At 44.4% G+C, this 11,373-nt stretch overlaps 1 protein-coding gene across 1 annotated transcript; it reads right to left on the reverse strand.

Moving 5' to 3' along the window:
- Positions 1 to 352: 352 nt before the first annotated feature.
- LOC121191506 (uncharacterized protein K02A2.6-like) lies at positions 353 to 3,059 on the reverse strand. Its single transcript, XM_041052673.1, is given in 3 exon segments — positions 353 to 934; positions 937 to 2,210; positions 2,213 to 3,059. Coding segments are annotated over 3 exon segments (2,703 nt in total).
- Positions 3,060 to 11,373: the final 8,314 nt, after the last annotated feature.

Below are 11,373 nucleotides of genomic sequence, written 5' to 3' on the forward strand. Positions count from 1 at the left end.
AAGGTTGCTCCTGGAGTGTTTCAGATGACAGATGTTCTTCCTGGTATGTCTGCAGCTCTGGAGCAAGGGGTTCTGGCTGAGGTGTGTCATCACGGGCACCAGAGGTGTGGAGCAGTTGATCAACGTGTCTTCTCCAGATGAGATGATCACTGGTTTCCACTGTGTATGACACAGGCCCTGTCTTTGCAATCACTGTCGCAGGCACCCACTTAACCCCTTTGGTGTAGTTCCGGACAAGAACACTGTCTCCAGCTGTGAAGTTCCGACACTTTGCTTTCACTCGTCTCTCTACTTGAGCTCTCTGTTGAAGGTGCACAATCTCTTTTGTTTTCTGAGGTCTCAGGAGATCAAGTCAAGTGCGAAGCTGTCTTTTGAACATAGCCGAAGCAGGAGACACCTTGGTTGTAGCATGAGCTGTGTTTCGGTATGACAAAAGGAATGAACTGAGGCGCCTGTTAAGGGACTGGGCGCTTTGAGAATATGTGAGAGCTTGCTTCATGGTCTGTACAAATCTTTCAGCAAGCCCATTGGTGGCTGGATGATACGGTGCAGACTTGATGTGCTGAATACCATTCTCCTCCATAAATGTCTCAAACTCTTCAGACACTAGCTGTGGGCCATTATCACTGACAAGCTGTTGTGGCAGACCAAAACGGCTAAAGATGGACCTTAACTCTTCAATGGTTTTCTCTGAGGAAGTGCTCTTCATGATGGCAACCTCAGGCCATTTGCTATGGGCGTCGACTACAACTAAGAACATGTGGTTCTCTAGTGGTCCAGCAAAATCTACATGGACTCTTTGCCATGGTTCTTCAGGCCAGTCCCATGGATGTAAGGGAGCTAGCTGTGGGAGATTTCTTAGTTTCTGGCAAGCAGAACATGACTTTGCTTTCTCTTCTATAGCTGTATCCAGACCTGGCCACCAAAAGTAGCTACTGTACGTGCAATTTCTTTCATGCGCATGACGCCACAGTGTCCAGTGTGGAGTTCAGCCAGCACTTTCTCTCTTAGTGGTGGTGGTATAATGACACGATAACCCCACAACAGGCATCCAGACTGGACTGAGAGCTCATTTCTTCTCATCAGGTAAGGCTTTAAGCTTGGTGTCATTTCTCCTCTCCTCCCACAAGTGACAATGTCCAAAACCTCAGACATGACTGGGTCAGTACGTGTGTGTTTCTTGACATGAGTTGAGGTCACTGGGGCAGTAGTCACTTCTTTGAAGTAGAAGGTCTCAGCTCGTGTTGGCTTAGTGTGTGTGACAGGTAATGGGAGCCTTAAGAGCCCATCAGCATTTCCATGCTGGTCCGACTTCCTGTACTTGATGTCATACTGGTGAGCAGACAGTAACAGAGCCCATCGCTGCATACGACTGGCTGCAAGTGACGGAATGCCAGTATGAGGACCAAAGATGGAGGTGAGAGGTCGATGGTCAGTCAACAGCATGAATTTCCGGCCATAGAGATACTGGTGGAATTTCTTCACTCCAAACACAATAGACAAAGCTTCACGCTCAATCTGTGCGTAGTTACTTTCAGCTTTGCTCAATGTTCGTGACGCAAAGGCAATTGGCCTCTCTTCCCCTGATGGCATGATGTGTGACACAACCGCACCCACACCATAAGGGGAGGCATCACATGCCAACTGAAGTGGTAATGCCGGGTCAAAGTGGGTGAGGGCCTCAGACCGAGAGAGGGTGGTCTTCACCTCCTTGAAAGCTCCCTCACATTTGTTCGTCCAGTTCCATGACTTGGTTTTGTTGAGAAGCTCATGCAGTGGTTTCAGCTTGTTGGCAAGGTTGGGCACGAACCTGGCATAGTAGGTCAACAAACCCAGGAATGATCTCAGTTGGCTCACGTTCTTTGGGGATGGAGCTTCCACAATAGCCTTCACTTTTGATGGTGCTTTGTGGAGTCCCGAGCTATCGATTACGTGTCCCAAGTACTCGACAGATGGTTTAAAAAACTCGCACTTGTCTTTCCTGACTTTCAGACCATATTCCTCCAGTCTTTGCAGTGTTGCCTCTAGGTTTCTTAAATGAGACTGTTCGTCTGGTCCTGTGATGAGCAAGTCATCCAGGTAGCACTGGACACCTGGAAGCCCACTCAGAATCTGGTCCATTGCTCTTTGGAAAAGTGCTGGAGCAGAGGTTATTCCAAAAGGGAGCCTCCGGTATCTGTATAGACCTTTGTGCATCATTATGGTCAATAGTTCTGTGACTCTGGATCAACATGCATCTGGAGATATGCTTGACATAAATCTATCTTGCTAAACTTCTGTCCTCCAGCTAGCCCTGAAAAGAGGTCATCAATGAGGGGTAATGGATACTGTTCTGCAGTCAGGACAGGGTTCAGTGTTACTTTAAAATCACCACAGATCCGTGGACTTCCGTCCTTTTTCATGACTGGAACAATCGGTGTAGCCCACTCACTTGTGCTCACAGATTCCAATACTCCACTCTTCACTAGTCTGTCTAACTCTGCCTCTACCTTGGGTTTGATGGCATATGGAACAGGTCTAGCTTTTAGACACTTTGGTGTGCTTCCTGGTTTGACTGTCAGCTTAACTGTGATGTTCTTCATGCTTCCAAGTTCTCCATCAAAAACTTTGGAATGCTTCTTTAAGATCTCGTGTAGGGGGCTTGTGTCTCCATCCTTAAATAGGAACACTTCCTGCCAGTTCAATCTGAGCCTTCTCAGCCATCTGCGGCCTAGCAGAGCCGGACGGTTTCCTGGAATGATGTACAGTGGAAGCGTCTTTTCCTGTTCATTGTGTTCCACAGTTACATCCACCACACCTAACACCGGGACAGGTTCACCAGTGTAAGTGCGTAACTTCAACTTTGTCTTTCGAAGAGTGAGGTGCTGTAGCTTTTCCTTGTAAACAGCTTCAGATACCATGGATACACGTGTACCTGTGTCCACCTGCATCCGCACAGCTTGGCTCTCTAACAGAAGTGTGACCCAGTATTCATCATCACTGTCAGTAAGAGATAAAACATGAACTGTATCTTCGTCATCAGATTCACAGTCACTCTGCTCATCCTGTTCATGCTCCATCTTGTTCACGTTTCTTTTTGTTTCTGAAGAAACCACTTTTCTTTGTCTCAGTGTGCTGCTTGTGTGTCTGAGCCTTTTTATTTTTACAGGCACGCTCAATGTGGCCTTTCTTACCACAGTTTCTGCAGTCTAAGTCCTTATACCAGCACTCTGATGCCTGGTGTCCTGTTTTCCCACAACGGTAACATGGTTTGGTAGATGCTGCCTTGTTCTTGGGCTCAAGGGATAATTTAAGGATCAAGGATCAAGGAACTTTATTGTCATACCAGGACATTTACATGTTATGGTACGAAATTAGTACTCAGGTCCCAGTTTAAGCCATTCAGAGCCGTGAAAGTCGTGAGCAAGAATGAAGTATGCACTTGGGTTGACACACTTAGTTGCTGTGCTTCCCGTGCAGCCATCTCCATTGATGTACTTATATCTACGGCCTTTTCCAGTGTCAGATTAGCCTCAGTAAGCAGTCATTTCTGGATAGCCTCACTACACAGGCCACACACTAGCCTGTCACGTAAGGTATCATTGAGTGAGAGTCCGAATTCACAATGTTCAGATAGCCGTTTAAGCACAGCTACAAACTGTGCAACAGATTCACCTTCTTCCTGGTTCCTCTTATGGAATCTGAACCTCTCTGCAATGATCAGTGGCTTAGGAGAGTAGTGATTCCTTAATATTGACACTATTTCATCATAGGTCTTGTCCCCTGGCTTGTCAGGTTGCAGCAGACTGCACAGTAAGTTGAATGTCTTTCCCCCTACAACACTTAGAAAAGTTGGTACTATGACATCCTCTCCAATCTTGTTAGCAAGCACAAAATACTCAAATCTCTCAGTGTATGAACTCCATTGTTGTGTGTTTTCTTCAAATGGTCCAATATTTCCGACTAGTCCAGCCATTTTCAAGCACTGTTTATTACTTTCTTCTAATTTCAACAATTATTCTTATCCTTGTGCTTCCTTCAGCTTATTTTACAGTTAATCAGTTCACTTCTTGTACTGTCTTTTCCTTTACTATTTATTTATTTTCTTTTTACTTGCTGTCCCTTTTTATAGTCTCTTTCCGTCTCCTTTCCGCCGCGGAGAGTTCTCCTTCTCCCCCCCGGCAGGAACGTTGTCCTCCGTGTCAGTGTCGTCTCATCCACACTGCAGGCAGCAGACGCCGTGGCCTAGCGACGACCCCGCATTACACACACGCGACAAAAATACTCGTGAAAAAAAACTCGGACTTTGCTCCGAAAATAAACACAACGTGAGGACGCATTACCTCGTCGCCAGTTTTGTTGTATACTCACTATACTCTCTTGGTATTACATCCAGTGGTGGAGGAAGTACTGAAGCTTAGTACAATTATCCCGCAAAAAATATACTCAAGTAAAAGTGGAAGTACTGCATCAAGAATCTTACTTAAGTAAAAGTACTAAGTACTTTTAAATTTACTTTAAAGTATTTTTTAAAGTAAAAGTACTCATGCAATGGGTTGTCTCAGTGCCAGGGACATTTTTTATTCTTTATTTTAAATTACTGTATTGATCCCTCCTGGGGAAATTATTCTCTGAATTTTACCCACACCAACTGAACGAAACACACACACACAAGCATTATGCACATGAGCAACATGCACTAGAGAAGCTGGGGCAGGGGGCTGCCTAGTGAGGCACCCGGGGAGCTGGGGAGAATCAGTGCCTTGCTCAGGGGCACCACAGCCATGGTCGCAGAGGCAGGGGAGGTGCGTCTCCTTCACCACCACCGTATCCGTTTTTTTGCGCTTGGTCGAGGGATCGAACCCACGACCCTCGGATCTCAAGCCGGTCCAAAGTCCAAAGCCGCACTCTTAACGTACTGCACCCGCAAATTTTGATAAAGAATGTAGATATACTGATTTATGATTCTGCCTATCTGCCTATATGATGTCACCTGCTAAATACGGCCAAAGAAGGCTGTCTGATTCTGAGCTGGAGGGCTCATGCTCAGCCGACGTTGGCTCTGGGTTCTGTTGATGTCACGTGTCGTTTCTTCTCGCCGGAATCAGGCCAGCCCACTAGCTCGTGCTCCTACCAAATGCACGCTCTGCCATCATTGGAGGTAACAGAGCCACCTGATAGGCTGGCAATGGCAAACAACGCCTCAACGAAATCAGTCTATTTTTTTTTTCATGCAAGATTTTGAGGAAATTATGTTCATAACATGTAACGAGTAACGGCATAAATTGTAGAAATGTTGTGGAGTAGAAAGTACAGATAATTGCTGCGAAATGTAATGGAGTAAAATACAAAGTATGCATTATTATTTTTACTTAAGTAAAGTACAAATACGTAAAAAAATACTTAAGTACAGTAACGAAGTACAAATACTTTGTTACATTCCACCACTGATTACATCTAATAATAAAGGAAGACGAGACCAGGGAAAAGTAGCTTGTAACGGGTACTTTACTCCTTTAACTCAGGACTGACGACGATGACGTCTGCACAACACAAAAGAGGGGCGTGACCGTATCTTAAAGAGATAAATTTAGGGTGTCAATACACAACACGCACATTGCAGAGTCACTCAGCTGTTTTCTCCGGATCTATCAACACGTCTGCGGTGCATTCAAGGGCAGTGTGATAATTAACAACAGTCTTAAAGGAACAGTACTCAAAGAGATGACCTTTTGTACAGTGGTCTCTGAAGAGAAAGCCAGCTGATTGTTTGTATAATAACCATCTGTGGTTATACACCTGAGAGCAGAATGATAAATGAATGACATCTACTTTGCACCTATGTTGCTGGGACAAAAAGATCAAATTCATATTTCAGCTCCACTGTGTTTTTATTGAAGATTGATGAAGAATTATTTTCTTTCTGGTGTAGAATAGATTGAATATGGAGGCTCAACTGAACATAATAGCTGTTTATCAAAGGGCTGCTGGTGTCAATATTATGTGTTGATTTTTCTAAACATTGGTTTAATAAGAAGTGAAACCAATTTTGTGGGAAGGCTGAGTTATCTTGAAGCATTTGAAAAAATGAAAAATAGTGCAAAAATTTTTAAAAGAAGTAAAACTGTAAAATGTTCTATGGAGTGGAATGGCACTGTCACACCGACACAGGAGGATCAGCAGAGTCTGTATCCTCCTGCTGACATCAGAAAATTCCTGCAGGGAAATAAAGGCGGCAGGTGTGTGAAGGTGGAAGATCATTTCCCAGATCTGAAACTTTTTACTGAGTCAGCGAAGCCCTTGACAAAAAAATCTGGACATTTAGGTGAAGAGATACTGACTAAAAAAAAAACTGATACTGAAAGCCAAGACTCAAGTAACCACTGCTGGCATCTAAACACACTCTGTTCCTGTCTCTGTTTCTTCTTCTCTGTTTAGTTTCTTTTAGCTCTGCACTCTCCATGTGTGACTTCACAGTGGGCACTCTTAAACTTCATGGGGCAAGAGATAGACTTAAAAGAGCTGCTCTTTTTAAGCTGATGGAGCTAAAGAAAGTTGATGTTCTGATGATCCAGGAAACCCACAGTAACCTGGAGAATGAAGTTGACTGGAGGCGGGAATGTACAGGACAGGTGTATTTGAGCCATAAGTCCAGCTGTAGCGGGGGGTGGGGATTGTCTTCTCCAGAAGTTTCAGTCCTTCCTCCTGTGTAGCTGAGGAAATCATCAAAGGCTGTTTAATGAAAATCACAGCTCAGTATGAAAAGGTGACTTTAGTTTTTGTTAATATCTATGCACCAACCCATGGGGTGGACAGACTGTTAGTGCTTAACGAACTGTGTGACACCATCAGGAAGTGCAGTAGTGATGAGTATCTGTTCCTGGGAGGAGATTGTAACTGTACAGAAGAGCCACAGTTAGACAGGAATCACCTGGAGCCTCATCCAGTTCCCTCACAGAGGCTCAGGCAGCTGATACAAGCTCATGATTTAATAGATGTGTGGAGGGTTTTCCACAAACACCTCAGACAGTACACATGGTGTCACTCTAAAGATAATCTTCTGTCTCTGGCCAGGCTGTTGCATTAGTCCAGTGGGTTTCTCTGATCACTGCCTTGTTTTATGTTCTGTTTTTATCACAAATGCTGGCACTTCAATACTGCACTGCTCCACAGCATAGTAAGGATTTTAGAGCAGCTCTGGGTGTTTTTGGTCAGCTTTTAAAAAATGTTACTGACTTTGTCAGTATTCAGCAGTAGTGGGATGTAGGCAAATGCCAGCAGTTGACTTGCAATGTCACTAAGGGCCTAACCAGATGAATGAAAGACCTGGAAACTCAGCTGGTAGATTTATAAAATTTAGTAGCCTCTACTGGAGGCAGAGGAGTTTTAAAGTCAGCTCTGACTAACCTGCTAGGTGTCGCGGGACAGGGAGCTCTGGTCAGGTCTTGTTTCCTGAAGTTTACACAGATGGATGCACCCTCCCAGTTCTTTTTTAATATGGAGAAAAGAAATGGCCAGAGAAAGATCTTCCACTCTTTGCGGTCCAACAATGGCACTGTGATTTGGGATTCTGCAGACATGAGGAATTTTGCACTGGTTTATTATAAAAGTGAAAATGGACTCAGATGTGCATGGCTTTTTCTTCAGCGGTCTTCCTCAGGTGGACGCTGAGGCCAATGCCAGACTAGAGACTCTTTTACCTTTGGATGAACTGCACACTGCTTTGATGAGCCTACAGAGTGGGCATACTCCAGGCATAGACGGCCTTCCTGTGGAGTTTTCCAAGTGTTTTTGGTTGGAGGTTCTCACAGACAGCTTGGTGAGGGGACACCTGCCCCTGAGCTGCAGGAGGGCAGTCATTACTCTGCTGCCTAAGAAGGGGAACCTGCAAGAGTTAAAAAAAAAAAAAAACTGGAGACCTGTTTCTCTGCTCTGCACAGACTACAAGATCTTGTCAAAGGCCCTGGCCCACAGACTGAGGGAGGTGATGGCTTCTGTCATACACACTGACCAGACTTAATGTGTACCTGGCAGGCTGATAAATGATAACATCACTCTAATTGGAGATGTTTTTGAGGTTTCTGGCTCACTGGGTGAAGATACTGGGCTGATCTCCATAGATCAAGAAAGAGCTTTTGACCGGGGAACACCAGTATATGTGGCAAACTTTAGCTGCTTTTGGGTTGAGTTCAGGTTTTATTGCCATGATCCAGGTTCCTTACGGTGACATTGCGAGTGTGAAAATGAATGGGGGCCTTAGTGCTCTTTTTGATGTTCAGAGAGGGTCAGACAGGGATGTCCTCTGTCTGGGACGTTGTACAGTCTGGCCATAGAGCCTCTTCTTCACAAACTAAGACATGACCTGGTGTTCATTTTCCTGGCTGTGATATCCCTGTGTCATTGTCAGCATATGCTGATGACATCATGCTGCTTTTAGGCTTTTTTTTACAAAGGCTGCTCACTGGACCTGCAGACCTGGTGTGGAGGGCTATGTCCCAATGCATCCTGAGAGAGTTGGGTGGGATGGGATTGGATTTGTCTCTGTTTTCAATGGACTCTAAGAAGTTGTGTACCTCGTCCCTACCTGCATTTTATAAATGTGTTTTTTCTGTGTGGATTTTGGTGAACAGCGAGGAAATTCTCTGCACTGGCTCCTACAAGAAGCAGTACTGTTTGGAGGATCTTTGGACTGTCCAGTATGGAGTGAACACACTTTTTCTAGGCTTTTCCAATCTGCAGACCTGTACATTCTGGGTGAGTTAGTGGAGCTGGCTGGACCTCAGTTGGAAAATCCTGCTAGTGTGGCTGCATCCCTTGGGGTGAAATCTGAGCGAGTCATCAAACAGCTTCTTGGGCACTGGAGAGAGAAGCTGACGGGACAGGAACTCACTCTTACAAAGGATTTTTCTGTTGGTACGATACTACCTAATGAGGCTGACTCTTTTCCTAACATCAGACTGCTTCCAGATTTAGAAACTGCTCAGGTATTTTACTTGAGCCAATCAATCCTGCAGGTGTTTCCTTGTTGGGCACCTCAGGAAAGATTTTATACAGACTGATGGTAAAGACTCTAAATAGAGACAAACTGGGTGGGCGCATCGACATTCCTTGGAAGACTCATCTGAACTCAATCCTAGATGTCAGGCCAGCATGGAACTCTCTGTATAAACCTTCATTGGCAAAGAAACATGCAGACTTACATCTGTGTAGGTTCTCATTCATCCAGGTCATCGTGTCCTAAGGGTTGATTGAAGACAACTGGACTTCTTATGTTGAAGCTTGATTTGATTCAAGCTTCAAATAAGAAGTCCATTTGCTTTCAATCAACCCTTAGGACATGCAGACTTACAGTGGAGAATCCTGCATGGCACTGTGTCAGTGAACTCTTTTATTTCTGTCCTTGACTCTGCAGTGGAGGATGTATGTCCCTTCTGTGGTCAGGGAGAGACAGTGTTTCATAGTTTCTCTGAATGTGTACATTTGACACCTCTGTTTGCTCTGTTGGAAGCCATCTTTGGTAGGTATGGTGAACCTTTCACAAAGCATGTTTTTATTTGTGGTATAAAGTACAGCCACCAGAAGAAGAGTAAGTGTTTTTAAACTTTGTCATAGGGCAAGCTAAGATGGCAGTGTATGTGAGCAGGAGGAGGAACGTGGAAGACATACTGGATGTAGATCTGCTCGCAGTCTTTGTAAAAGGGGTGAAGTTCAGACTTGTGACTGATTTCAGTTATAAAGCTTTCATTGACATGGACAGTTTCTATGAGGTCTGGGGTGTTGCAGATGGAGACATGCTCCAGACATTACTCAGTAAAAGAGGCATAATTAATTTTTAGAAATGTTCTGATGTGATGATGGTGATGGTGATGATGATTTAATGTGGTATAAATGATTTTTGTTTTGAGTGTACTGTGTATAGATGATTCAACAAACGTATGGTTAAAAATCAAAATCTCTCTATCTCTCACATAAATGAAAAAGGCTTGGATGGATAAATGAGAGAGGTTCGCCGGACCAGGTCTCTTCTAGGACCTTTTTGACAATGAAATGCCTCGTGGTGGAGACACTTGTGGCTGCTGGTTGCCTCGTACTCTCAACAGCAAACCCCATAAACCGGCTCTTTATACATGCTAAAACGCCACTAACAAATCCAATGTTGAATAGGGACATTAACCATCTGGATTTCTCAACAAATCCAAGCACAAGAAGCCATGAAAAATGAGCTTTTCCACCTAACAAGAATTTTCTGACTACTCATCATCTGATAAAGTTTATTACTATCTTTGATTACTTACAAGTCCATTTTTATCCAACATTGGCTGAGACACACATGAATGAACCACAATAATCTGGGGATACTGTTTTGGTTCATTCTCAATCAAAGATGGGGATAAAAGGCTTACAGCACCTGGTATTCCCAGGCGGTCTCCCATCCAAGTACCAACAGAGTGGGTACAGAGGTATAAACACACAACACACACACACACACACACACACACAAAATGTGGATTAGTATATGATGATATGGAAATAATACTATGTAGACCTAATCCTGCAGGGACCCAGAAAACTCCTCTAGCTTTTACACTGACATGGAAAGTTACCAACCACATCAAGAATAATAACACTGTTAATCCGGTGGACATTGTACTGTTCATGAAAGCAATGACTGTAGGTCAACTGAGACTGAATGAGGCAGATCACTTGATAAGTGGACATGAAGCAACTCATGGATCCACAAAGCAACTTTTCCATTTTCATTCTTTCACTCACTTTTCCTTTAATACTTTTATTGATTGATAAATGACGTGGATACAATGACAGTGTCATGAGGCAGCTCTGCTGCCTCTGGGGTTTGTTGTTTCTTTTTCTGTTTTTTTCCATTTGTTTGTCTAGCTGAGTGTATGTTGGTGTTGGCGTGGGTTGGCGGTTTCCTGGCCGGCTCCTCCCTGCTCCCTCCTCCTCATCAGGATGATTCCAACCACCTGTGTCCAATCGGGTGGCTATCTACCTCCCTCCTGGAGTATAAGAGGCCCGGCTTTCCAGTCAACCCTCGCCAGATCGTACCAATGTCTACCTGGTGACTAGATCTCTGAGCCCTGTGATTTTTTGCCCTTGTGGTTAAGTCTTTGAATCCTTTGCCCTTGTGGATTTTTGCCTTACCTTTGTCTCCCTCCTAACCGCTCTCCTCTTGTTCCCTGCAGACTCGGCCGGATTACCCCTCTCCGTGCTTCCTCCACACTGCCTCAGCCGACACCTCCAAGTTCTCCGGGAAACCCCGCTGCCTTTAGTTCCCTTCATTATTTATTATTTGAACTCTGTGAATAAACTGTTTATCACTTTCGAAGTTTGCCTTTATTCTGCTTTTGGGTGCAGGCCCTGACTAACAGACAC

The sequence above is a fragment of the Toxotes jaculatrix genome, chromosome 13 (genome assembly GCF_017976425.1).
Source record: "Toxotes jaculatrix isolate fToxJac2 chromosome 13, fToxJac2.pri, whole genome shotgun sequence".
In the NCBI taxonomy this organism is placed as follows: domain Eukaryota; kingdom Metazoa; phylum Chordata; class Actinopteri; family Toxotidae; genus Toxotes; species Toxotes jaculatrix.